The sequence below is a fragment of the Squalius cephalus genome (assembly GCF_949319135.1).
Source record: "Squalius cephalus genome assembly, chromosome: 20".
Taxonomy (NCBI): domain Eukaryota; kingdom Metazoa; phylum Chordata; class Actinopteri; order Cypriniformes; family Leuciscidae; genus Squalius; species Squalius cephalus.
Genome location: NC_137141.1, coordinates 23,214,667 through 23,241,839, shown reverse-complemented (window position 1 = coordinate 23,241,839; position 27,173 = coordinate 23,214,667). Strand labels below are relative to the sequence as shown.

General features: G+C 37.4%; 2 protein-coding genes across 7 annotated transcripts in view; both read right to left on the bottom strand.

Moving 5' to 3' along the window:
- heatr5a (HEAT repeat containing 5a) overlaps positions 1-15,470 on the bottom strand; it is a 35,000-nt gene extending 19,530 nt beyond the window's left edge. For 2 of the 3 annotated variants that reach the window (XM_079853309.1, XM_079853311.1), the window contains exons 1-21: positions 15,308-15,470; positions 13,066-13,265; positions 12,583-12,794; positions 12,357-12,465; positions 10,733-10,882; positions 9,735-9,906; positions 9,342-9,499; positions 8,813-9,062; positions 8,573-8,728; positions 7,202-7,452; positions 4,680-4,791; positions 4,400-4,552; positions 4,076-4,175; positions 3,820-3,929; positions 3,241-3,404; positions 2,967-3,130; positions 1,353-1,458; positions 1,073-1,263; positions 827-986; positions 509-698; positions 238-407 (exon numbers count right to left, since the gene is read on the bottom strand). In XM_079853309.1, coding sequence (XP_079709435.1) covers positions 238-407; positions 509-698; positions 827-986; positions 1,073-1,263; positions 1,353-1,458; positions 2,967-3,130; positions 3,241-3,404; positions 3,820-3,929; positions 4,076-4,175; positions 4,400-4,552; positions 4,680-4,791; positions 7,202-7,452; positions 8,573-8,728; positions 8,813-9,062; positions 9,342-9,499; positions 9,735-9,906; positions 10,733-10,882; positions 12,357-12,465; positions 12,583-12,794; positions 13,066-13,191 — 3,204 coding nt within the window. In that variant the 5' untranslated portion in view covers positions 13,192-13,265; positions 15,308-15,470. The remainder of the gene's footprint in view (positions 1-237; positions 408-508; positions 699-826; positions 987-1,072; positions 1,264-1,352; positions 1,459-2,966; positions 3,131-3,240; positions 3,405-3,819; positions 3,930-4,075; positions 4,176-4,399; positions 4,553-4,679; positions 4,792-7,201; positions 7,453-8,572; positions 8,729-8,812; positions 9,063-9,341; positions 9,500-9,734; positions 9,907-10,732; positions 10,883-12,356; positions 12,466-12,582; positions 12,795-13,065; positions 13,266-15,307) is intronic. The other variant, XM_079853310.1, reaches the window with a different exon arrangement.
- Positions 15,471-19,514: 4,044 nt separating this feature from the next.
- Positions 19,515-26,931, bottom strand: mis18bp1 (MIS18 binding protein 1). 4 transcript variants are annotated; one of them, XM_079853635.1, is made up of 18 exons: positions 26,852-26,931; positions 25,799-26,462; positions 25,613-25,708; positions 25,273-25,362; positions 24,640-24,917; positions 24,471-24,544; positions 24,098-24,219; positions 23,929-24,019; positions 23,719-23,831; positions 23,248-23,414; positions 23,046-23,121; positions 21,920-22,961; positions 21,616-21,785; positions 21,353-21,492; positions 21,056-21,198; positions 20,806-20,884; positions 20,656-20,707; positions 19,515-20,069 (listed from the first exon to the last, which is right to left on the bottom strand). In XM_079853635.1, the coding sequence occupies exons 2-18, from the start codon at positions 26,391-26,393 to the stop codon at positions 19,963-19,965; spliced, it is 3,435 nt and encodes a 1,144-aa protein (XP_079709761.1). In that variant the 5' UTR covers positions 26,394-26,462; positions 26,852-26,931; the 3' UTR covers positions 19,515-19,962. The 4 variants fall into 4 exon arrangements, with proteins under 4 accessions (XP_079709761.1, XP_079709760.1, XP_079709763.1 ...); XM_079853634.1 differs by having other exon boundaries at positions 19,515-20,072; positions 26,852-26,920; XM_079853637.1 differs by having other exon boundaries at positions 20,806-20,850; positions 26,852-26,920.
- Positions 26,932-27,173: the final 242 nt, after the last annotated feature.

Below are 27,173 nucleotides of genomic sequence, written 5' to 3'. Positions count from 1 at the left end.
ATGATAATATATTGGTTTTCCTTGTACTTTAACCCTATATAAACAATGTAATAACTAAACATGACAACATGAAACATATGACTATAAGTCCTTGGTTGTGTGCATAATTCATTGTTAGTCTCATAACAAAACATCTTTCATAATCTTGAATAAAAATGTCAATTTATCTGAAACTGAAAGCAGTGAGATGTCAGTTGTTCAGTATGACTGTGTGTGTTAAGTGCATTGTTCACGTACGCAGAGGCTGGGCACCAGGCTGGCCAGATTGACGAAGCGTGGCGCAAACATGTGAAGCTGCTGGAGGCAGGAAATGGCCTGAGCCTGGACCAGACAGTCCTGACTGTCCTGCATCACAGCACAGCCCACCAAACAGGAGGTCCTCACCGCACACACACCTGCACCCTCACCTGGGGACAGTTTGCATTAAATAACCTGTAAAGGTCTGTAAAGGTCTCACCTACATGATGACTATGTGTGAGAGAGTTTATGGGAAAATAAGTGAGTGCACCTTGCAGATCCGGCCCCATGGAGGTGATGAGGGCATTAAGGCAGCGGCCCAGGCTTTGCTGCACCTCCGCGTGTGTGTGTGGAGTTGAGAGGAGCAATCGTAGCACCAGAGTGAAGCTGGCCTCCAGATGGCTGTGGTACAGAGGCCCTGCAAGATCCACCACCATGGACAGAGCGTGGAGAGCCCACATCTGCACATATAATTCACTGAGAGATCAATGCATGAACTTCACCAAGAAAGCACACCTTCGCAGTCCTGGTTAGACTTCCTATATTAATAAACGGAGTATAAACAGTCATGTGGTCAGGTGACGTGTACCTGCACTTCAGGTGAGGTGCTGTCTTGGGACAGGGTGAAGAGGACCCCAACGCAGGCACTGATGTATTGAGGGGAACTAATCCCACTCAGGTAACGGTACACAGTCCCAAGGGCCAAAGCATGACCTGTGCGCGTGATGGCATCCCTCGCAGTCTTCAGTCTGAAAACCATTTACATTCATTTCAGATAGTATATATATATATATATTGTATATATTTTTCCTCCATGATCTTGGCATAAACTCACTTGTCAAAGCTCATGAGAGTGATGGAAACGGTGATGCTGGGGTCATTAAGAACTTGCACCAGCCTCGCTAAACCCTCCGCAGCCATGCAGCGCAACAGAGGATTTGAGCCCTCTAGTGCTCCCAATAGGAGAGACAGCGCTGGTCTTTGAACCTCTTCTGGACCCAATTCCCTCCTACTTGATGCCAAACACTACACGGCAAAAACGGAAGGAGGCGGAGAGAAAAACAAAGCTGCTTTATATGGTATGAATGCACAGGTTTCAAACTGTCTTTTCTTACCTTCAAAGTGCAGCAAACAGCAGCAGCTACATGGATTTGAACTGTCTGTTGCCGGGCTCCTTTAAGTTGTCGCACAAACTCACAGAACTGCTCCAGGATCTGAGCCCTGAGATAGGGAAAACAGCAAATATTGTACCGTATGGCTACTGTAATATCTTATTTTCACAAGGGATGTATGACGTGTCGTGTACCATATCGGTTATCAGCCAATATTATTAATTTTATATGGGCCAACATATTCAGTATTGAATTGTTAATGCTTATTTTCCACCATTATTTCATTCAGTTTAAGAGAAGATGGCAAATGTAAAGTTAACCTCTAAAAACACTAATAATACTGTTAATAACATTGTTAAACAATCTCAAATTAAATATCCATACTGTGCATTATAATGTTGTGATGCCTAAACTTTGCACTGATGTGAGTGAGGCTTATTCATTTGTATGCATAATCATCCACAAAGGCCAAAATTAAAAGAAAATAATCAAGTGAAAATAAAAATGGGTTTATATTTTACAAACCATATGGAAATGCCTTTTTTTAAATAATCAAGTGAATTCAATACTTAAATCAAGTGAATTAAGCATTTAATTGACGTGACTGTCCAAAAAAGGATACCACGTGGTTTATAAAATATAAACCAATTTTTTCCCCACTGAAAATCCATCAACATAATATTGTGAAGTTGTGATACTGATGTTGTTACTATGATAAAATCATACTGTGATATAATATTTTAGTCAAACATCTATCCACTGTATTTCAAAATATTATTAGTTAAGTAAAGTTTATATTTCACAGCTTAAATGCCAATAGTTAAGAACCAAAGGCTGTTGTTTTCTAAAAATGCTCTTGAACACTTAAATAGATCTTCTGGGAAAACTGTAGACATCCCAATTCTAAAGATGTGTTGTCTTTGTTCTGCTTCTAAAGAAAACAAAAAAACAACAACAACAACAACACCCCCCCCCCCCCATAAAACCATTAAATAAATAATCTAGAGACAAGCTGCTAGTAGGATGAAAGATGCACTGCAGGAGAACTGATGGCCCCTTATGATCAGTATCATTTTCTCTCCACTGCCATGTTTAATGCATTGCACATGGCCAGAACAGCCCCCAATTATGCAAATACATGCAGATGTCTGGATGTAAATTTGGCTATGCTGCTTCAAAAAGCCTCTGAATCTCATTAAAGCCACTTCCCACAATTTGCTATCAGTAACAGTATCAGTTACTTCTAACAATCTGAATAACTTTAAATGGTAACGCTGTATATCCACATTCAAGTGAATGTAACATAAAACAAACTATTTCAATAATTTACATAGTGGGATGTGCAATTAGAAAAGGAGTTGAGCAAATAAATTGAGTAAATATCCAATTTTATCTAAAGATTTGCTGTTCTATTCTTCAGCATTACCTGTTCATTTGCACACGTGAAGCATTACATGTATTGCTAGCATTAAGGTCCTATATAAAGTAACTGAATTAACTGATGTGTTGAAGTGTCAATGCAACATAGAGACCCTTTCAAATCAACTAAACTAAAAGTACTCAAACCAAACAGCAACAGCATACAAAAAGCAGCATCTGTGGTGATGGTGGACGTACCTCTGCTGGATGCTCAGGTGAGGGAAAATCACACCAAACAGCTGGACAGCTGCTGCCGTTAGAGCGGAGGCTGGAGGGAGGGGGGTAGGAACCTCCTGGGCTTTCTCAAAGATGGTAAATGGGTCGTGTTCTAACGTCCCACCTCCTGAACCACCTCCACGGAGCTTTAAACAGACAGACAATACAATGCAATGTGCCGTTCTAGGAAATCAATTAATTACATTGATTGCACGTTAACAAGGCTATTTCCTAGATGATTAGACTGTGCTCTGACCTGTTCCTCTATGTAGTGCTGATCCACATCCTGCAGTCCAGGGCCCAGCAATGCCAGGTCTTGGCTGCAGCACAGCGAGGGCAGCAGGTTCAACTCGGCACATGCTGTAATTTCTGGCCCGGTCAGATCAGTCAGCAGCTGCTTCAGCAATATGCCAAAGCTCTCTGAGCCAACACAATCAAACCATAATAAACAAATAAATACATATTTGGGCAATCAAATCGTCCAATTTCAGTCATGGGGGGATGGGGGGATGGGGGGTGGGGGGGGGGGGGTGGAAGAATCATGATCTTAACTGAGAACTTTTTTCTTTGTGCTTTTAGCAAAAAATCTAACTTCATTATTTTAATTAAGCTCATTGTTTTAGTTGTTTAAGGTTTTTTTTTCAGATTACTGTACATTATCATAATTAACCAAATAAATAAATAAATAGACACGAGTTCAAATTTTTTTATTTTGTGAGGAGAAGACTACATGTTATGAGAGACATAGGACAAGAACTTAAACAATCAGAATCAAGTATACCAGAATAAAAATATAATTTATAAAACATCAGCACATGATCAAGATTGTGCTTACCTTCGAATGTTTTAGGTTGTAGCAATGTGAGGATCTCATACACTCTCAATCTAAAGACAGTGGCTGCATTTTTGATCTGGTTTCCATAGGATTTAACGATAGAAGGCAGGCTAAAAAGAGAGGATGGGGACTAAAATGTTATTAGATGTTATTTAACATCCTGTCCACATTACATCTGCATTTTACAGTCTTCTTTAAAAAGGTATTTATAACTTCATGGTGCTGTTTTCATTTTAAGAAACCAAGATCCACTCACTGAGTGAGCAGGGTCACCGCACAGGACAAGAGAGGAAGCAAACGACTGATAACATCATCGGTGAGAAGGTCTTTGCAGTGCACCACCAGACTCTTCATTGCTACAGGAGAGATGACAAGCTATGAAGACCAAATTTCCTGACAAATGTTTATTTCTATCTGCAGTTAATGGCAAAGAACTTAATATATAAATAAATAAATAAAAATAAATGTTAAGGGAACAGATCAGCAGATGGATTGGTGCATGAGAAAAAGAGCTTATTTTCACTGAGAGAAAGGGAAAGACATGAGTGAGTAGCCTTTGAGATTCATAAAAGACCCTCACCGCACAGTACTCCTGCACGTCCCTCCAAGGTCACCTGCCAGGTGAAGGAGTCTCCACGCCGCAGCTCGTTCTCCATGTCCTTCACAGACAGCGGAAAGGCACATTTCCATAGCAACAGCAATCGAGGCAAGTGATGCTCCATCACAGTGGGACCTTGAATGAAAATATCAGAAATAACAAAAAGGATGTTAAAAACTCAATCACATCAGCTGTTACAATATAGGCACATCTTGTAAATGTGGGCATATTGAAGATCATAAAGCAGTATATTGATTCATACCCAGTGTCGAGAGGGCACTGAGCAGCAGCCAGCCTCCTTGAGTGCGTTGGATGGAGATTCTGCTGTTCTGAGCTGCAGAGCGCAGCAGATCTTCTGCCAAGTTCATCACCACCTGCAACCAGTCCATCAGAATCAGTAAATCTTGATCATAAATGAACAATAATATCCAGATATGATACCAATAACATGTACAGTGAATTTGAAAAATACATGTACAGTGAATTAGTGTGAAAAAAAAGAAAAAGACTTGAAAAACAAAATCTTTACAAGCCTCATTATTTCTCTTTTTTTGTGTGTGTGTGTGTGTGTGTGTGTGTGTGTGTGTGTGTGTGAATTTCAAGTGAGGGAATAAAGCTCTTTTTTTCTTAACCCTCTCTGGTACTCCTCATTTGGGAGTCACACTTGTTATCTTCGCGGTCAGAAGTGACTGGACACCTGAAAATGAAACTTCCTCCACCCCAGTAAAACTAATGTAATATATTTTATGATCAATAATATATATTTTTTCTTTTTTATTTTATATTGAGAGGATTTGATGGTACTTGTTAATATTTATGCAATAATTATGGTTAATTTTTGCCATTGAAAATAAATATTTTTTCAATTAATGCAGTATTTCAGATTAATATAGAGACTAAGTCTTTTAAATAAAATTTTTGAAGTCAGATTAGCACCATCTGTTGAGAGAAAATAAAATAAAACATGTAATTTCATGGTGTTACCACTAGATGCCTATATAGCTCTCTATGGAGAGGCTTATGAATTCTCTAGTTGTTTATGGACAAAATTACTTACTTTTAAGATGTGGATTTGTTTTTTAGATGTGGAAGTGTACACGTTTTTGCATTGTTACTACAGTCAAACCTGAATACAGAGAAAGCATTTTGTTACACGTATCAAAATGGGTCTGTTTTGACAGTGCGTCTTGTTTTGCACTATTAATGTTTTAGGGTTTCACCCCTTCATTGCTGAGCACTTTTTTTTCTGCATCATGGCCGATTTGTAGAGAATTTTTGTGTTTTTTTCGATTTCCCATTAATTTCCTATGGTCGGTCATTTTTGACCAAAGAGCACAAGTGTGACTATTTTTTAGCTATAGCAGCGATTTTTGTGTGAGCATATCAGTGAACACCCCTGACCACTCGGTGAGTTTCACGTCTTTGTAAACGAAAGTTTAATGCGTTTTAGGAAGGATTGTTCCAGTGCACATATGCAGCCATTCTGGAGGTGGGGGGGAAAGCGAAAGAAACCTAAAATTCTCGGGACAGCAGCATGTGTCCAAATTTTAATCTTACCCGTACTATTTCATCAGAAACGATCTGTAAACAGGGCTTTAAGTGTAAAATACCAAACTTGTCCTTTAAGGTTGAAATACGTTTCTGGGCCTTGAAAGTGGTCGTTGCGTTGCTGTCTATGGAGGGGTCAGAAAGCTCTCGGATTTAATCAAAAACATCTTCATTTTTGTGCCGAAGATGAACGAAGGTCTTACGGGTTTGGAACGACATGAGGGTAATTAATGACAAAATTTTTATTTTGGGATGAACTAACCCTTTCAATTAGTATACACGGAACCATGAATATGCCAATTAGCCTCGTCTCCACTCACGCCAGCTCACAGATTCACTTGGCCAACTTACTGAGGTAAACGCTGCACAATGGTATCACTTGTCGGACGCATAACGGTAATTCATATGATTAGCCTTTTGCTTGACTATGTTGAAATAATGTGTGGCTAACGTTACACAAACCATGTTCCCGTTCGCCATCTCAGAGCCAGACACCTGTCTTCTAAAAATCAGCATATTTAGAAATGCTTTGAACAACTCAGAACGTCAGTGGAGAAAGGCATATAGCTCATCATAACATCGAAATATACATCATACACCTGCTATATTGATAAATCTACCAGATTTTTCATATCAACAGAAAAATACCAGGATAACCTGGTTTCTCTTGAGACTTCCCAACTTCAGAGCATAGTAATGATATGCTAAAGCCCACCAGCACGTTGATGTGATTGGTTACAAGGTGGTTTGTGACATAAGAAACACCAGCGATTTCAAACCGTGTTTTTGAGACTGCAGTTTTAAAGAGAAAATCCTCAGCAATGGTGTTGACTTGAATTTGCACATGGTTTGTCTTAAAGCATGTTTAAAACACCACATAAACACATAAACAACATTAAAAACTTGATTTTCACCACAGGGGGACTTTAATTTCTTAATGTTTAGACAGCAACTTCATGAGCTCAGCTTCATTAAAGTGAGCAGTGATGCAGTGTGGAAACTACCAAAGGGAGTCTACTCTCGACAGTGATCCGGCGCCTAACTGAAAACTGCTTTTTCGCCGAAATGCCTTCTAGCAGGCAACAGTAGAGACTCAGTGACTACAGTGATCCAAAACACAGTCAGTATGAACAACCCTTAAGCAAATCTTGTGACATAGCACAGACAGAACCAAACACATTTAAAACTCTCTGTGTGCTTTAAAAAGGAGGCATAGGACACAAATCATACTCATACCTTGCCCTTAGAGTGTGATATTCCTAGCGGACAAAGCTGTACCGCTCCCAGCAGAGCTGCGATGGCAGCACTGTACCCTGCCACAGACTCAGGGCATGACTTCAGGGCATTCAGCCTCTCTGCGCAGCGATCTAGCAACACCGCCACTAGAGCAGGCATCCCTACGGCAACACACCGCAGGCACCAGGCGGCGGCCAGACGAGCAGATGCGCTGGGGTGAAGAAGAATAGAGATCACGGTGTCCAACATTCCTGTCACAAAAAACAACAACAAAGAAACTATTGAACTCACAGTTTTACTAATATTCCAGCCATCACAGATGCCACTCTGAGCTCTTTCTGGAATTCTTATAAAAAGCTAGTGTCTCTGAAGCAGGATGAATGTGTTAAATCTGCTGCAGGCACTTTTTCGGCTCACTGCAGGCACTTTTTCGGCTCACTCCTTCATCCTGGCCTATGACATATTCATTAAAGAGCAAACACACTCACACACAATCTAGAAATGCAGCTCTACACACTATCTTGAAAAACATATTCCTTTTAGACAGTTTGATCCTTAGTACGGTGACTCAAACTCCAGTATATGATCCACAAAGCATCACAACATTAGGAGCAGGATAATGCGCATACCTGCTTAATTGACAAAAATATTATATCTATTTGAAATTAATTTAATTTCCGAGCAATATCATGTCCCCTGGAATTGATTTGAGTTTTTTTTTTCTTCATAAGGCCAGTTTTTCAAGCCATATAAAGCACAAAACATCCTGTCCATTTACATCCAATACTTTAAACTCATAGGCTTGAACAGAATAAAAAAATAGCAATATAATAAAACATGCTCACCAAGGCTTTATTTGAAATTATTTATATCAAACATGCAGTAAAAACGCTCATATCATTATTATTATTAAAATTAATTCATTTCAGTAATAGCAAAGCTCAGCAGCCAGTCTTCAGTGTCGCATGATTCTTCCGAAATCATTATAAAATGCTGATTTGGAGCTCAAGTAATATTTCAAGTAATAATAATGTTGAAAACAGCAGTTGTTAATATTTTTGTGGAAACATTGTTTTTAAGGATTCTTTGATGGGTAGAAGGTTCAAAAGAACAGCAATTTTTTTTTTAAATAATAAAATGTCTTTACTGTTTGAGCAATTTAATGCATCCTTGCTGAATATAATTAATAATCTCTTAAAAAAAAACTATTACCCAAAACTTTTAAACAGTAGTGTAAATAATAAATTTATTTAGGGATTTTTATCTTTATAACATTTTAAATATTTGGAGCATTTTTATCACATTCTCCCATAGAAAGGTTTTGATGGGGTTTGTTGACCAGAGTTTGTTGGTCAATTATGCGTGACAAACCTATGCTGGTGTCCTGCAGCAGTGGGGCGGCAGTAGAGCTCAGGTCCTGTAGCAGACTGCCCAGCTCCAGGAGGGTGCACACCAGGATATGCTGACTAGCTGCAACATCCGCAGGGCTCACACGTGTCTCCATGTTCCCCTCATGAAGAGCTGCATCTCATAGTAGCACAGGGTATATTTAAGACATTACAACTCAATATCCATTCCAATGTGACCTATATATTTGGCCTAGTCTCTTACCCATAACCCTCTTCTGTTTGCTGATAATTTGACAGATCTCCTTGGCAGCTGCGATTTGGGCCTTCTCCCCCAGCAAAGTGCCAAGAGTGGCCCGCAGTATGAAGGAGACACAGCAGCGGCAGGAGACAGCATCCGTTGGGTATTGTGTCGCCCTTGTGTGAGATACCCACTCCATGAGAAGAGAAAGAAGACAGGAGAAGTTTGCCTCCAGCCACGCACCACCCAGAATAGACACAAACACCACGCATGTCTGTTTAAGAGAGAGAATGTAGTATTCATGTAAAAAAAGCAAAAGCAAAATAATTCAATAAAAAAAGAAACCTGTATTTGATTATTTCTTCTATGTAGATTAGCTTTTTGTGAACTTGTGAATAATTGACACATAAATAAATGGAGAACATTTCTGTTTTTATGATGTTATTTAACCTTCATTTGTTCTTTTTGTACCCTAGACATAAAGCAAGTCATGCTGTGACTCAAAGCACAAACATTCTGATTACAAGGGAAGAGCTGTAGGAGTGTGAGCGACCTGTGTGATGCCCACGCGCACGTCTCTGCTGACTGAGCTGGTTCCCTTCAACATGTCTCCACTGGCCCGCAGGAAGCCGGCTCCACCCCGCAGGAAACCAGAACTCAGCAGCTCCATCACCTCCTGCAGGGAGTTGCGCTTGGAGCCTGGCCTCGGCGCTGAGAGCAGAGCCATGGGAACAGAGGAGGAAGAATGAACCAAAGAGAAGTGTGAGAGAGAGTGTTAGGGGATAAATGATAGAAAGATGAGTGTTACATTTAGAAAAAAGTTAAGCAGTATGTGGGAGACAGAGAACAGGATGGAAGGTAAGGGTTTTCACAAACTCCATTGGCAAATGCTCAGTTAAGTGTCCTCTGAGGATCTCACTGACATAACTGAATAAAATCCACCCACCTATGACCTGTCTGGGCTCCAGTGCCGATGCTAATAAAGTGCCAAGCAGTTTTGAGATACTGACTCGGACATCATAGTTTGAGCCCTCGAAGGCTCGGTAACAAAGAGTGGCCACATTCTCCAGCTCTGAGGACCACATGAAGACAGCCTCTCGCTGGAGCTCCAGAAGACACTACAAAAATAAATAAATAAATAAATATAAATATATATATATAAATATATATATATATATAAATATATATATATATTTATATATATAAATAAAAGCAATTCTGGGCAAACTGGGACAAAAACTGAAACCAAAACATAAACTGCCAAAAACATGAAAGCTATTATTATAGAAATTAATATTAGTGCAGAGAAATTGATTTCCGAGTGTTTTTTTTTTTTTCATGATGCAATTTTTTCTAACCATAGGCCTATAAAACGCACAACATCCATTTACAGTAAAAGTAAAATGTAAAACCCATAGGCCTAGAACAGACTATAAAATAGCAATATAATGAAATATATCAGACGTTAAGATGAGAACAAAAGTGAAGAACCATCATCACTACCAAGACACACCACACTCCAGAAGACAAATACCAAAACAAAAAAAAGATAATAATTATGATAATAATAATGCACTTCATAACTTGATAGTGATTCTGGGCAGACAAGGATAAAAACAATACAACTTTTTCAAATTTGCCCTTGTTTGGAATAACTGATTGAATAAATTATATTAATATGATCATAATTAAATAAATGGAAATTGGAATTACTACAATAGCATAATAGGAATCACATTTTTTTCAAATATTTTATAGATATTGAGCAGTAAAAATAATATTATAAACTGAATTATGTCTGAAACAAACATCTTCTCAAAAAGAACACAATGTACATTTTCCTTCAGTCAGCTATGACCGTGACTCTTTTTCTGTCAATAAGTAATGTGTGTTTGTCAAACAGACATGATTAGTAACTGAGGCATGTGGCTGAGTGTTCAGTACCTTTGCGGCCGCACAGCGCACAGCCATGGAGCGATCAGTGAGACATGTGCGGGCAGTTTTATAGATGTCTCTGTGACAAGATACAGCACTCACACCTAAACCCCTCAGGATCCTCTCAATACACAACATGATCTCACAGCGGCCCTGAGACTGGACACATTAACACACAAACACTCAACATTACACAAACACAATACCATAAATAATATCTCCATCATATTTTCTATATATAACACCCACAGAACCATCACAGAAATTAAATTAGGTTTCTAGGTGGTTTCTTACAGGTCCAAGTCAAAAGAGCCCACATCTAGGTTCTCTGTGATATTCTGGACCCAAATATGACTCAATGTAAGTCTGAGATTTTTTTGGCCGGTTTATAATCTGGCAGGAAGTCTGTTGCTTAGAAATAAGCAAAAGAAATTCGACATAACCGTGCACACTTAAGTTTAATGCTTAAGATAAGGGGTTTATTCAAATTTGAACCTTGAGTGTGAGCAATAATAATGATTGCCTTTGAAAACACCATTAAATATACACTACCGTTCAAACATTTGGGGTCAGTAAGATATTTTAACTGAAATTAATTAATACTTTTATTCAGCTTGCCTTGGATGCATTAAATTGATCAAAAGTAACAGTAAAGATTTTTATATTGTTACAAATAATTGTCTTTTAAATAAATGCTGTTTTTTTTTTTTACTTTCTATTCATCAAAGAATCCTGAAAAAAAGTATCACAGTTTCCACTAAATTATTAAGAAAAACAAGTTTTTAACATTGACAATAATTAGAAATGTTTCTTGAGCAGCAAATAAGTATATTAGAATGATTTCTGCAGGATCATGTGACACTGAAGACTGGAGGAATGATGCTAAAAATTCAGCTTTGCAATCACATGAATAAATTACATTTTAATATAGATTAAACTAGAAAACTTATTTTAAATTGTAATATTATTTTATGATATTACAGTTATTACTGTATTTTTGATCAGAAAATGCAGCCTTGGTGAGACTTCTTTCAAAAGCATTAAAATCGACATGAAATGGAAGTTGTGATTGTCTTTTCTTCGATCATCTTTTCTTTAGCTAAAATAAAATAAAATAAAAAATTTTTAAAAAGGCATTTTAGTTAGTTGCCAAAGCAACAGTCTCTTAATATTATTTATTATTTTTTATCTTTTTTTCTTATGTATTTCTTATTTAATTAATTATTATCCTCCAATTTCACAGACAAGGCATGAATCAATTTTGTTCATCAGGAATTGATTTGACGGTTGTGGTTTGCTATTGCTGTGATCTCATAGGTTGACCCGCCCTCTCGGGTCAGATAAATCAGTTATAATAAACAATGCAATATTACATGAAAAATAAGAATCGCCTTTTTTTTCCAAGGTGACTAAAAAATTCTTACCAACCCCAAACTTTTGAATGGTAGTGAAGTTCAACTCACTGACAAGTCTTAAGCATTTTGTGATGATCAAAATAAAAAGAATGTGTCTGTGATGATTCAAAACACCCAAAATAACTAGTTTGGTCTTCAAACTATTGGTCACAGGAAAGCTTTATCTTTTGCAGTCAAGCTGAACAGTAAATCACATACTGTTGTGCAGCCACACGTACCTCTGCGCTCTTCATGGCTTTCAGAAGGTTTGCCACGGTCTCTTTAAACGAGTTGATGAGCAGTCGGCCCAGCTGCTCATACAGCGCACCCAAACAGGCCACAGCTGCCCTATAGGGGAGAAATAAGTAAGCGCACTGGCAGGGAATCAAGCGGAGGCCCATCTGCAGTGCAGGCGGTTGGGTGTGCGTGATGCGCACATGTAGGGTCCAGATTTATTACACTCACAGTCGTGTAGGCAGGAAGCTGGGCGAGTCATCCTTGCTGCGGATGATGTCATTGCAGCGGTCCACAGTGAGGCTGGACATCAGGGAGTCGCCCACTCGGTAGACCAGCGCCAGACACTGTCCCAGCAGCAAGCGTGTCGGAGGACCCGGGGAACTCGTCAGTACCGTCGTCAGCTGCTCCACCAGGCGCTTCTGGGTCTGTTTTACATCGGCCTGCCACACAAATAGACACCAACATATTGTTTAGTTGAGCGCAGCTCTTTAATTGCATTTCCTTGGCACTTCACCAGTAAGAAACAGACAGACACATCACTAGTCCATTCCAGGCTAAGAGACAGCCAGTGGAAAGGCAGACAAATAATCAGAGAGTCTGTTCAGAGAGGCTTGCTTGTGTTTCTGTTTGAGAGGGAGAGAGAGAGAGAGAGAGAGAGACAGAAGCGTTTCTTCTCAAACAGAGAGCTTATTGTCAGCGCCCTCAACTCACCCGGTCTGTAGCAGGGAGTAGTTTCTTGAGGAAACGCAGCCACTCAAAGACAAACTCGGCCCTCTGGGGCTCCTGTAGCTGACTGCAGGCTTCCTCGTTCAGCAGTAAACTATGAGCCTGCTCCATCTTTCTGTCTCTCAGACTTTTCAGCTGAGACCCCGAATGCAGTGCCCCTCAACTTCGGGACACCTCCATCCACCCTGAAATAAACCAGACGTTTACACAAGGGGGTTTCAAACTGGGGGGAGTTCTAAGGGGTACGTGGAAAAGTTTACAGAAAAAGTGTGTAAAAATGTAAGAAATAAATAAATAAAGATAAAACAAAACATATAGGCCTGGTTTCACAGACAGGGCTTAGATTAAGCCAGGATTAGGCCTTCGTTTAAATAGGACATCTATGTAGCTTTTCATAAAATAGCCTTACAAAAAAACATCACTGATGTGCATCTTGAGACAAAACACTGGCACTGACATTCGTCCAGGAGTCCATTAGTCCAGGAATAGGCTTAAAGCTAAGTCCGTGAAACCGGGGGATAACAATTAATTAAATAAGAAATAAATAAGAAAAAAATTATAAAACAAAATATTTAAATAATATTAAGATACTGTTGCTTTGGCAACTAACTAAAATGCTTTTTTATTTTTATTTAACGTTTATTTTATGTCAAGTAAAAAAAAAAAAAAAAAAAAAAAAATGTTTAAACTAACAATGAGCAATACATTTGTTATAATATTTATTAATCTTTGTTAATGTTAGTTAATAAAACTCATTGTTGTACATTGACAAAACTCAGCTGTACATTGTTTGTTCATGTTAGTTCACAATGTATTAACTAATGTTAACAGATATAACATTTGATTTCCACAATGAAGCCTATTAGTAAATGTTGAAATGAACATTAACCAAGGTCAATAAATGATGACATTCATTCTTAGTAATGTGCTTAACATTATAGTAGGTTGACCGTAGTGTTACCGTTTTAGTTACATATAATAACCCAGTACAGTATGGTGAGTAGAAACTAAATACTTTCCAATATTTTTTTTTTACACATAGTTATAATATTAATTACAGTATAGATTAGGTCTTTATAAATAACAATATATGGCTGACTTTTACATTTTAATGGGGGTCCCTCGCATGGGGATGGTCATATTTAGGAGTTCGTGGCATTTAAAAGTTAGTTACAACAGATTCAGAAAAGGTGTTGTAATTAGAAACTGATGCAACTAATATGACTCTGCATGTCTGTTTTACTGATAAAGACTTTTCTACATGTCCTGTTTCATAACTTCTACATGTCCTGTTTCATAACTTCTACATTTAATTTCAATGCAGAAAAGTCTGTAAACATTGCAGTTTATAAAAGGGTTTATTATACTTGGCACTTCCCTTCTTCCGGTACCTTGTAAACTTATATGTTAGCTATGAATTATGCATTATGTCCACTGCGTCTGCGCAGTCTGAAGAGAAACCAGCAGACCATGCAACTAAAATGACAGCTAAAATGCAACTAAATGAAGAAAGAAAACCTTAAATTAATTGTAACTTTTAAACCAGATTAGCAAGGGTGGGATGCAGACATCAAAAAGCCTGTCAGGGGAACAAAAAGGAAGGGGTGGTGAAATTATTTGAGGTTTGCTGGGTTCGTCCATGATGAGTCAGGCTGGAGGGAGACCCCATTCTTTTCTTACATTTTCTTATTAAGCTGCAAGGCAGTAGCATTTAACTTATGTGAATTTGGTTCGTTATATTCAGTTTCAATGTGCATCATAAGAAATCTGATGATTATGAAAGTGTTTAATGTTATATGCTACTGTATCAACCAGTAGCTTTTTGGTAAAAATCCAACTATCTGTTTAAGCGCTGGATAAATAAATAAATAAAAACATACATTTTCAAAAATAAGTCTTTATGGTGTGTGTGTGTGTGTGTGTGTGATACAGAACAGATAATGACTCCAGGCTAAATAAACAGGACCCCTGGCTAACCCGATTTGCTGCCAACTTCACACAAAGATAGTTAACCTCTAAGTTAACATTTATTTTTAGCTAAACATAAAACACAAACTAAAACGGACATTTGGTTGTCAGTGGTTTTAGGTATTGTTTAGGTATTTTTAGCCTAACGCTAGCTATATCCAATGCTAACCAATTCTCTGACATGCTAGCGGGATAAATCTTCAAAAGCAGCGATTTACTGTCTTTAAAATGAAAATATCACAAGGAAATTGTGTATTACCTGCTAAACCCATCAACTGTATTGTCAGGGGGACGACAGTGAGAGAGGTATATCCCTGTTGAAGTCGACTGTATGTGTGTAATTCCTCAAAGACATCTGCTTGCATGAAAGTGCGAGTCAAACTGTGAAGCGCAGCCACGTTAAAGAGAACATGAACGTGACTAACCGCTAGAGGGACAAATACACTACTGCTGTTATTCAAACCAGCTGTCTAAAACCTTCATTGCGGTCATCCTAGACTACATTTTGGCTTTAATAGCTGCCTACCTAGAATATACTTATACTGTGCACTATTATACCTGCCTACCTGTACAGTTTGTATGCATTACACAATACCTGTTTAGCATTTTGGCCATATAGCCGCCTATCAACAGCATTTATGGACATTACAGTAGGCTATACCTAAACAGGAACATGCGATACATTCACTTTGTATGCAAGATTTGCCGATTACAAGAGGTCATTTACATGGAGACCTTAAGTACAGTAGCATGAACAGCTTTTTTACATTTATTCTAGGCTACAGGTCAGAGAGAGGATGGTACAAGATTATGTAAACCTTTTTGGTGCGAGGAAACTTAAATTGAAATAAGTGTAATTCAAGGAGAAGGAGAAAAAAAACTATAAATGAGTTGATTGTCAATATCCTTTTACATAGCATTTCTAAAGCAGCAGTAGCAGGAACATGCAGAGAGTTCCTCAGGGGCAGGGGCTCAAAAGTAAAAAAGGGGCATAGCCTATATATATATATTACCGGCCAAAAGTTTGGACACTACTATTTTTAATGTTTTTGAAAGAAGCCCTTTATGCTCATCAAGGCTGCATTTATTTGATCTATAATACAGGAAAAAAACTGTAATATTGTGAAATATTACTACAATTTGAAATAGTTTTCTATTATAATATACTTCTTTGATACTTTTTTCAGGATTCGGAGTTAAAGAACAATTTATTTAAAATTTTGTACCAATATAGGCTACACTACCGTTCAAAAGTTTGGAGTCAGTAATATTCTTTCTTTTTTTTTTTAAGTAGCAGTTGCCACCGTTCAACCTGAAGAGGGCATGCCATATATTGTAGAATTAAAACACTTTATACCCAAATGTCAAAAAAATTACTCGAATCAATGAACAGCACTAATAAAGCCCCATTCTACAGATCATTAACTAAAAAAAGTTGGTTTAGTTACCCTTTAATAGGCTACTTTTATTCAGCAAGGATGTGCTAAATTGATCAAAAGTGATAGTAAACGACTTATAAAAGAATTTCTATTTTAATTAATACTGTTCTTTTTAACTTCATCAATGAATCCTGAAAAAAAAGTAATCAGGTTAAAAAAAACCTGTTTCTAACACTGATAATAAATCAGGATATTAGAATGATTTCTGAAAAATCATGTGACACTGAAGACTGAGTTATGGCTGTTGAAAATCCATATTTGTTTGCATCACAGAAATAAACGATATTAAAATAGAAAAACATTATTTTAAATTGTAATATATTTTTCTGTATTTTTGATCAAATAAATGCAGGCTTGATGCGCATAAGAGACTTCTTTTTTTTTTTTTTTTTTTTTTAAACATAAAAATAGTAAAGTGTCCAAATTTTTACCAGTAGTAGGTTACTGTACTAAATACCATTGCTGCATAAATATAAAAAATGTTAAAGTCCTTTCACGTCACCATTTCGCCTGTTGTTGTCCGCCTACACTTCACATAATAGGCCTGGGCTTCATTTCACAAACTGTAGCCGCGTTTCCATTACAGATTTGCGCAAAAGTTTTGCGCTATTATCTAAATATCGATAAAAAACTATTGCGAAATGACGGCGTTTCCATTAACCGATGTTATGCGACTAAAACGTCCTTTTTTCTCTCGCGATAAGTCATTCCAAAAATCACGGCAACTGACGTTGGTTTATAAAATATCACAGCCAACGCATTAGACATTATTATTATTAATGGAAGGAGTACGTGGCGTGTTATCCAAGCATCAGGGAAAGACCCTTATAATGCGAACGACACATGGAGTTTCTGGGTGTTTCGCCCTCATTTCTGCTCCGAGGTTTTGATTGTGGCATTTCTTTGAGATTTAGAATCCAGTATTCCTATAGTCTAATTATTATTATTTTTTTAATGAATTTAATAAAGAACTCTGTCTCGTATTCTGTCCAAACGATCCATGTATTTTGTGTCCATTCGTTTTTCCTTTTTTAACCCGTAGTTGAAAAACGAAAAATGAACGGTTGTTGTCTTTTTAAACGCAAAGTTGAACACCAAAATTTTAATTTGAACTGGCTACACCAACTGCTGCGCAAAAAAAAGTAAATATCGAAGAATTTTCAGATTTTTGTTTATGACTTTTTGCCCCTTTATTAAACATTTAAAATAGTCACAAATTAATATGGAAAACATCTCGATTTTACTGGTTTTCTAAGGCCAAATTAGAACCTGGAATTGATGTTTTCCCGCAGTGCTGAATGAGAAGAGCCATTAATATTATTAATAAACTATTGTTTTGGCTAAAATCACATCTCCATCTCCGCTGTTAAGCAGATGCGCTTTTAGAGAGAAATGCACCTTTCATACGAATTACAAAATCAGAAGGTATTAGCTTTCGATTCGAATTTGTTCGTTTTAAAGTGGACATTTCAAGCTTTAGCCTATATTTTGTTTCAGTTCTCGCGCTCCAGTTTACGGAGATCATGAAAGTGCGTCTGATTGTTTTCTTTTACTTTACAAAAGCACAACGTTTTATTTTGTTATTGTGAGTTTACACAAATAAAAGTAGTTGAGAATAATGTATTATTATTTTCTGTATGGCCAGAAATGATAGAGTATTTTTAAGTTGTTTCCACTGTTGATAGGAAAATGCAAGTGTTCACGCCCGCGCCTCCGTGCCATGCAGTGCGCGCTCCTCACGCTTTGTTCTTTTTTTGCATAAAAGCGTCTTCTAAATATAGCCTATTAAATGTTAAAATAAAATAATATAAAATAATTATTAGGCCTATTTGCGTAGCTATACATGGACCTCAAACACACCGCGTCTTCTAAGTCAGGTGACTGTAAATGCGCAAAAACTGTTTCCATTGCAGTTTTGCGAAATATTCCTTTTTCGAATTGCCTGAAAAACCACCTCATGAGAGCGTAAAAACTTTTTTGCGATAAACGGGAGTTTTTGCGAAATTGACGTGTTTCCATTGAGCGTATTTTTAATTCGCAATTTCAATTTGCGCAATTTGAAGGGTAATGGAAACGCGGCTTATGATAGTTTGATCAAATGGTAAACGGTGTATCAATATACATAGTAGACTAAATAAAGTGACTTTAATACTACTTACCATTAATGCGACTTTTGGTGCTGGTTTTGTGCGGTGCTTTGTAGTCAATTAGCATCCATTGTTTAAACGATGCAGATTCAGATCGCTTCATAAATGTAAATTCATCTGTCCATCTAATTTTCAAACTATTTATTATTAATGACTGGTAAATTACCGCTCCACTTCACATTGTCCAATGACATTTTAACTTGTTGTGCCAGATAACGATTGGTCGGTGTATTATATGACAAACGGGCTTCAGTGAATTATGTAATATTTTAAAATATGTGATATGTGGATTTTTAATTGAATCGACAAACTACTTTTTATTATTGGAAAAAAAAAAAAAGTTTAAAAATTGTTTAGTTTATTCCTTCCTGCCGTCGAGCCATATATTCACTGAAATAACGGTTCCCGAGCAGACTGTGGAATACATACGTTTACACTAGTGCATTTTCATTTTAAAACGCCTAACTTTTGCTAAGGTTACGTCTGCCGTCCACACACACTACTGGTCCGAAGCAAGACACACGCAACTTGACGCAACGACACCGACCTCAGATTGACAGAAACATAAAAATAAACGTGAATTTAGGCTACTTTAGTTTTGTACACATTGTCATGTTAATTATAATCAAATGCATTTTGTGTTATTGACCACAATATTATCATTGATATTTGTTTGAGAAGGACACTTTTGATTAATTTTGCAAAAAGGGCAGGGGCTAAACCAAAAGACCAATAAAAGGATTTGCCCAAAAATGTAGCCTATAAAGACAGGAACAAGATAAAGAAAAAAGACAAGACACACAGCTGAGACTTCACTGCTAGTCCAGCATTTCTGCCCTTTCCCCCCAAAGAATACTTATGTAAAACGTGTGAACAAAAATTAAATTGTAACCGTTTTATTAGTTTATATTTATTTACAATACAATTCGATCAAATAAAATCATTTAAAATGTTGCATTTTCAGTGAGGAATAATTAGAACTTTTTTCTTTTGCACTTCTTTATACTGAATTGTTTAACTTCTTTAATTAGAATTTGATTGTATAACATCCACAGATGATGAACTCCAAATTAAAAACATACAATCCATTGATAAACTCTGAACTGGCCAAAAACAAAGCACTTCTCTTTTTCTTTTAAAAAAAAATTGTTTTGTAAGCTATGAAGAGCTAGCAAACATGAGCCTTGGTATCTGCCAAAGCAAAACGCACTTAAAAAACATCCGGATGCCAAATAGAAGATAAAACATTGTAAAATAATGTGATTAACGGCATTGAAACTAGCTGATTTAAGATGATTTTTACAAATGCTAAACAATGATATTGAAACTCAGCAGTATTCCATAAAATAATCATCCTCTTCATCACTGTCATCAGCTCTGGATGGGTTATCCTTTTCTGAGAGCATATTCCACACCACAAAGTCATCATCTTCAGCTGCTGAAAACATGGGGGATGAATGGAAAAAAACAACATGGATAAACAACAGTATATTTTTCAACTTTTTCAATGCTCTGTATCTGACCATGTTCAGATTGCAAGTCTTAAACCGACACGCAACGATTACATCAAACCGGTGACGGAATAGAAATGTCGGAAGTATTCATATGGTAGTTTAAACGGTTTGTCCAAAGATTTCAGCTGTGACTACAGCATGAGATGATAGATAGATTTGATTGATTGATAGATAGATAGAGCACCACAACGCAAGCATACATGTGACAAGGCTTTCAAAAAAGAAACAAGAAAAATGGAGGTGCATCATCTCGCTCTCCAAATAAGCGCCCTGTCAAGTCGCGGTGCAGAATTCCTCCGTCACACAAGTTCAGCACAGTTGGAGAGTGAGACTACGTCATTACCAAAGCAACCCATCCATGCAGATAGGTTGGTTATGTTTGGACACACAAATCTTATTTGATCACTCGGAATTAACAGTGCAGACAGTCTGCCTGAAAAGATTTGATTTGCCTGCAATCTGAACAAAGCCATAGAGTTACCATTACCAAAAATGTAATGTGCATACCAACACATCTCTTTAGGGTCTTCTTGACTGCTGGAATTGGTGTAAGCTTGTCCTACACAAGAAATATATTGCATCACCATCATATTGATTGAAAAAAAGGAACACTTATGCAAACAATGTTAAAAACAAGCAGGATTTTAATATTGTCACCATTGGTGCAGCCTTTTTGCCCCGTTTCTGTCCTTTTTGTTTCTTCTGAAGATGAAAAATGTACTTGTCCATGTTATTCCTAAGATAAACAAAGAATTTAACTGATTTATACAAAGATGCAAATTAGACATCTGCTATTTGAATATTTCCATTTTCAAATGAGGCAATAAGCCTGATGAGTACACTCAGCATCCGCCCACTAAACACTCCACAAGCATAAAAAGCTTTGGCAGTAGAGATAAAAACGTACTTATTGATGGATCCCAGCATTCCTGGGCTAATATGCAGACACTGAGGGGTCTTAGCAGTAGCAGAGTTGCTAGAACTTGGCGTCTGAGGGTTCTGGAGCTGGCTGAAATCCTCATCATCTCCATTTGCAGCAAATACAGGCAACTACAGAAGACAAAGGTCAAGTTAGATTATTCTTTTTTTTTTTACAGTATCTGTATTTTTTTAACAAGATATCTGATTTAGGCTTTATCAGGTCTCTGTGTGCATTTTTTATTAAATCTAGTTCAGTATATCAAATCAACCAACATAAAAGCACCTTGATTTGTTTATTGTGCATTGGTGAGCTGGTAAACACATCATCATGGTCATCTTTAGGCAAGTGGTCCAAGAAATGCCTCATCTGCTGTCTCCTTTTAAGAGTTCCAGCTTTAGCAGTTATTTCAACTACTTCCTTTCCTGTGAGCAAAACATAAGCTCAGGCATTTTCAATTGTATGGATTTACAAACAAAAAAAATCGATAATATGTAAAAACTGTCATACTCATAACTCATCAAGCTATACTGTAAAGGATAGGTTACCTGGTTCCTCTGTTGCTGCTGGTTTCTTTGATGCTTTTTTACTGGGTCTTTTGTTGGTCTTCTGATGGGCATTATACTGTTCCTGACACTCTTCAGCTGAACGAGTTCCAACAACATAAGCAACGTTTGGCCAGTATCCGCTCTTATGCTTGGGTAATGAGTTGACAGCCCTTTCCAAAGAGATACACAGTGAAATCATTTCTAAATTGCATCCAATTAAAACTATGTGAATTTGTTAAATCATGACCAGAAAACATTTAAAATCAAAACCAATTTTAGGTTGGCTTTCAAGATAAAAGCTTACTCGTGTAGTTTTTGTAGTTCTTCTTCAGTCCATTTTCCATCCAATAGCTCATCTTGTTCATTCGTATTGCCTTTTTCTGTTTGTGGCTTTTTGCTTTTAGTGTTTGCTTTTCCCGTTTCAGATTTCTTTGATCTTCTGTTATTTGAAACAGCACGCTGAACACTTTCCTCATCCTCCGAGTACTCAGAATGTATGTCCTCTGAGGAAACCAGGTGTCCATTAATTTTAAGTTCAGATTTGCCTTTCCTTTGTCTTGTCCTCTTCAACAATAACGTGGCCTTTTTGTCGTCTTGTCGTCTCTCTTCATCATCATCTGTGGGAAAATCAATAGAATCTCCTGGCAAAACATCATCTGAGTTTCTCAGCGAGACCTTTTTTGGTCTACGTGAACCTTGTTCATTTTGTTCCTTATAACTGGTAGAGTCTTGGGGCACAGAGGGCTCAATCTTATGAGGTTTTGTTAGCTGTTTACAGTCTGTGGACCGTTTCCCTCTTTGTCTTTTTGGAGGGTCTGGAGATGCAAATGAGCTGTTTGAGTCAGTAGAGTATTGGGCTCTGGAGCTTAGGCGAGAGCTTCGGCGCAAGGAACTGTTATTGCGTAGTATGGAGTGCGGTTCATCTTGAAATTGTTTTTGGGAAGGCTTTCTGTTGTGGTTTGTCTTCGAATCACTCTCAATGCCAGTTTCCTGTTCATCATATGACATTCCTCCATCTCCAAGTGAGAAATTAGAATTCACTGCATCAACTTTTGTGTTCTCTGTCATTTCTTCTCCAGAACCTACAGTGGCTTCCTCTCCTCCAAACTGTTGTTTTCTCAGAGAGGCTCTTTGAGGTCGACTAGCTGTTTGTTCCACCGCATGACCCGATTTCAAGCTGGGGGCCACAACCGGGGGTCCTTTCTGAGCTCTTGTAGGTTTATTCAGTGAAGTGCTCTCTATTTGGTTGCTTTGAGATGGGACATTCCTTTGGGGCTTGGAATGCTGTTTGATCCTCCTCATTGGCACTGACAGGTCATCTTCACTGCTAGATGTGTTACGTTTCCCTTTTGTAAAACAAATAAATGTGAGAATTTGCGATAAAAAAAGCAAATGCACTTTATAAATACAAGCGTGTTATCAATACACACCTCTTCCCCGAGTTTCAGGCCTGAATGATTGTTCCTCTGTGATTTGTGATGTTGCCAGAGTTACTGGCTTCTTTGGCTGGAAAGAAAAATAACATAATATTTAAGAAATGGCCCACTTGCACCATAACAATATATAAAGTCCCTGTGAATGTCACTAGAGATCAAAAGACATTGACACTGCTAAATAAAATGATAAGAGTACCGTGGACAGCAGTGAGGTAGAATAGTCTTCATGGATAGTGACATTCATGTCAGAGTCCATAACAATCCTCCCTCCTTTCCAGTATTCCAATGGCTGTTTGATGAGTCGGCCACTGCGAGAAACTTTTGCACTGCCCGGCTGAATGCTGTCAGTGGGCGTGATGGGAGCTGAATAACACAAAAAATTGTGACCTTTACAAACCTATGAGGATGCCCAGAGTTTAAACTAAATTATTTGAATTGGGATTACAAACATTCTTGATCCAGACGCTAATAAAATATAAATGCAGCTAGATATTAAATGAATCAATTATTTTTGATCGATTCAGTAACAAATGATTCAGATTGATTTGTGAACCCATTTTACCTGATTCTTCAAAAAGAAGTCACTCAATAGAACAATACGCACTCACATTAGACATCACTATACAGGCCATTCTTTGCTCATATATATGATATATGATATACTCACAGGTTGTAAGGCCTTGAATCTTGGGATGTTTGGATGTTAAGTTTTTAGAAGCCTGTTGATTTCTTGCTTTGGAAGGTTTTGCACTGCTGTCATCCTTCTGACCTTTCTGTGATCTAAATCAAAATTAGGTAAAATCGTTTAATGAAATGTATGGTATCTTTTTTGTTATTTGATGATACATAACGTAATAACAGAGTTGAGGCAACATACCCCATATGACCACTCAAAAACTGATCCAGGTACTCTTTCCACATATTTGGAAACCCAAACAGAAACTTCTTCAAAAACCATGATGGAAATGCTGTAATGGTAAAAACAAAAATGTTAAATGAAGTAAACACAAAGTAAGGCAATCTCATTTAAAAATCATTTTTCTTACATGAATTGGGATGTTTGGCCATTTTCCCAATGAGCACATAGGTTCTGCCAGATGAGGTCTTGAGCACATTACTCGAGACTCTTTCAATGATTAAACTGCTGTGCCAAGGTATCATAGTGTCTCTGTATTTATCAAACAAACCACATTAGAGCTACATGATATCTGAAATCATTCAGCTAATCTTTGCAATGGGTTTGTAAAGTAAACATTTCTGTGTATTAAAGAAAAGTATAATGCTGTAGTATAATAAAATTTACATTCATGTATAATGTAGCACACAGACGATATGACAAGTCATCAAGATTTACCAAAAGCACAATCAAACAAAATGAATAAGGAAAAAAAAAAAAAATTTAAAAAGCAAATATCTTACACTCGAATACCATCAACCACAAGGTCTTTGTTGAGCAGTTTCAAAACCCATTCTCGTAAATGAATCCCCCTCACCTAAAAGACAAGTACAAGTAAAACATTTTTTTGCATTTCATTTACTCAATAATCTTAAAACCCACTAAGAAACAATGATAATTTCCTTAACTTACATTGGTTCCTTCATCCAGTGCTATGGCCGCTTGTCTAGCTTGTTGTTTTGACTGAAACACAGACACTTGCTTTCGTGGGATCAAGACGCGAGGAGAAAGCTGCAGGAGAGGATCTTCCAGAAGATTATGAGAGGGCTGAGGGGGTCCAGGGACAACTTCTGTGCACTCCGACTGATCAAACGGACCAGATTCAGGACTACTGGACATGTCATTTTGGAGGTCTTCCTCGTTGTCTTTTTCTACACAAATGCTCTTCTCACGAAATACAACACAACCACCTGCAATCAAATTTCAGAGCAAATCTATTATGATCAGTGTCATATTGCTCTTTGCATGAGTTACTTTTGCATTCTTAATCAGATTACAGTAGGTCTATGTCTATAACCCAGTGTTCTGTAAAAATCTGAATCAGATCTATTATCAAGTAGGTTTACACACACAAGGAATTTGTCTTGTGCACACAAAATAACAACAATGAAAAATAAAGATTAATAAACACACTCACAACTGGTCACTGGTCAAGCTTTATATCAGTTTATGTTTATGAAAAAGGAGATTCATATCCAAAACACATACACCATTCTAAACAACTGTAGTTTTATGAGTAATGCAGGATAAAATTAAACATTATACCTCTATTTCCACTTAGATAATTGATGGGTTTCTGCTGAAGCTGGGCTAATGTCTCATCAGGAACCACCTTGTTCAACAGCACACAAGGCTCTTGAGTAAACAAAAACAGATTTTATAAATTAATTGAGTCCCAGTGAATACAACTGTGCTGAAATGTCAGAGAACAGCAATTGTAAAAAGCTTTTTTTTTTAAATAAATATTAGCCTCATAGCATAATTGCCTAAGTCCTTTTTTCTTTAAATAGGACGTAGGCAATTCTGCTATGAGGCTAACGATATCTATATCTATATCTATATATACACATACATACACACACACACACGTATATAAAAATCATACGTCTGTTTCTGTTCAGATTCTCTGGCATTTGCTTAAGCCTTGCTTTCATCTCTGAGAACATCTCCCGAGGCATCTTCTCCAGTAAAACACATGGCTCTAGACACACAAATAAAAAAAATGAAAAGAATTCAATTACAGCAATATGTACGACATCTGAAAAAAAAATGAAAAAAGAATAAAACTAACCAATAAATGACCGCGACTCAGTATTAAAAGTTTCATTTTTTCTTCCAGGAACTTTATGAACATTGATGGAATGACTTTCCTGTGGCAAGTCCATTTCTCCAGCCTGTGCATCTCCTCTTGGCGACTGTGGAGGTGAGAGGGCTAACACATATGTCTCCTGGTTGGCGTTACTCTTTTGTGAGTGCTGGATGACAGGGTTTGAAGGCATATCACCACAGATCTCCTGGTTTCTCACATGATCAGAGGCTGCCCCATGCCCAGCAGAATTTTGTCTCTGAACTTTTGCCTTCATTCTCGCAAAAATCTTTGCTGGCGTCTCAGTGCACCTCTTCAGCATCAGGTTAGCTTTGTCTTGAGGGGTTACAAACTCTGCCGTGGCATTGATACTGCTGAGCTCGCAGGGGATATTTGGGCTGTTTTCTTCAGCACTCTGTGCAGTGGAGTTCATCACCAACACATCTCTGTTTGAATTCTTTCTGCTTGAACCAGCGGCCCAATTGTGAGCAGTTTTAGGTATGGTTTTGACAGGTGTGATCATGTCACCACGCTTAGGGACTTCAGGAGGTATGAAATAGTCTTGTAGTTGATGATACATTGTTGAGTAAGAGGAAAGATAGTCTAACTGTTTACATACCTGTTGTGGTCCATGTTTTCAGCAAAAATCCTATAAGATGCAAAGAAAATTAAATTAGCAAAAAAACAAACAAAACAAAAAATCCAAATCCAGTGTCTATCAAATTGGACACTTCCATGAAGAATTAGTAACATATCTTTAATATGACACGCAACATCAGTTATAAAATAACATTAAAAATGAATAAACATCTTAATGGAATTATACTATAAACACTTCTCTAAACCCAATGATTTTCATTGGCTGTACAATACTAAAGCTAGAACGAAAACAAAAAACCGTGCACACTTATCAGTCGACAAAATATGCAAAACGATCGATTACATATCAGTGAGCGAAATAAATATCTAACTTAATATATAGTTGAGTGAATAACATTATGGACTCCCTTTAGAAGTTACAACCACAAAAACACTCACCATAAAAACTCATTTGAATTTTCCCGGATAAGCGCGGCTAACGTCTCGCGTCGCGCAGGCACTGCGTCACTTCCGTTAATGCTGCTAGGAAGTGAGTGATTCATTTAAGCGAGTCGGTTCTTTCAAAAAGTTAGTTTAAAAAAAAAAATGGTCAAAAACAGTTATGTGATTATTTTACCTCAAAACGCATGGCATTGCATCTTGCTGTTCGTTACGTTTTCAGATTAGGGTTGATTAATTATGGCGTTCATTGTAATGTTTACCAGTTAAGTTTGAGCCATCCGGCTTATAAAACGAAATCCTTGAACCTACATAAATTGCA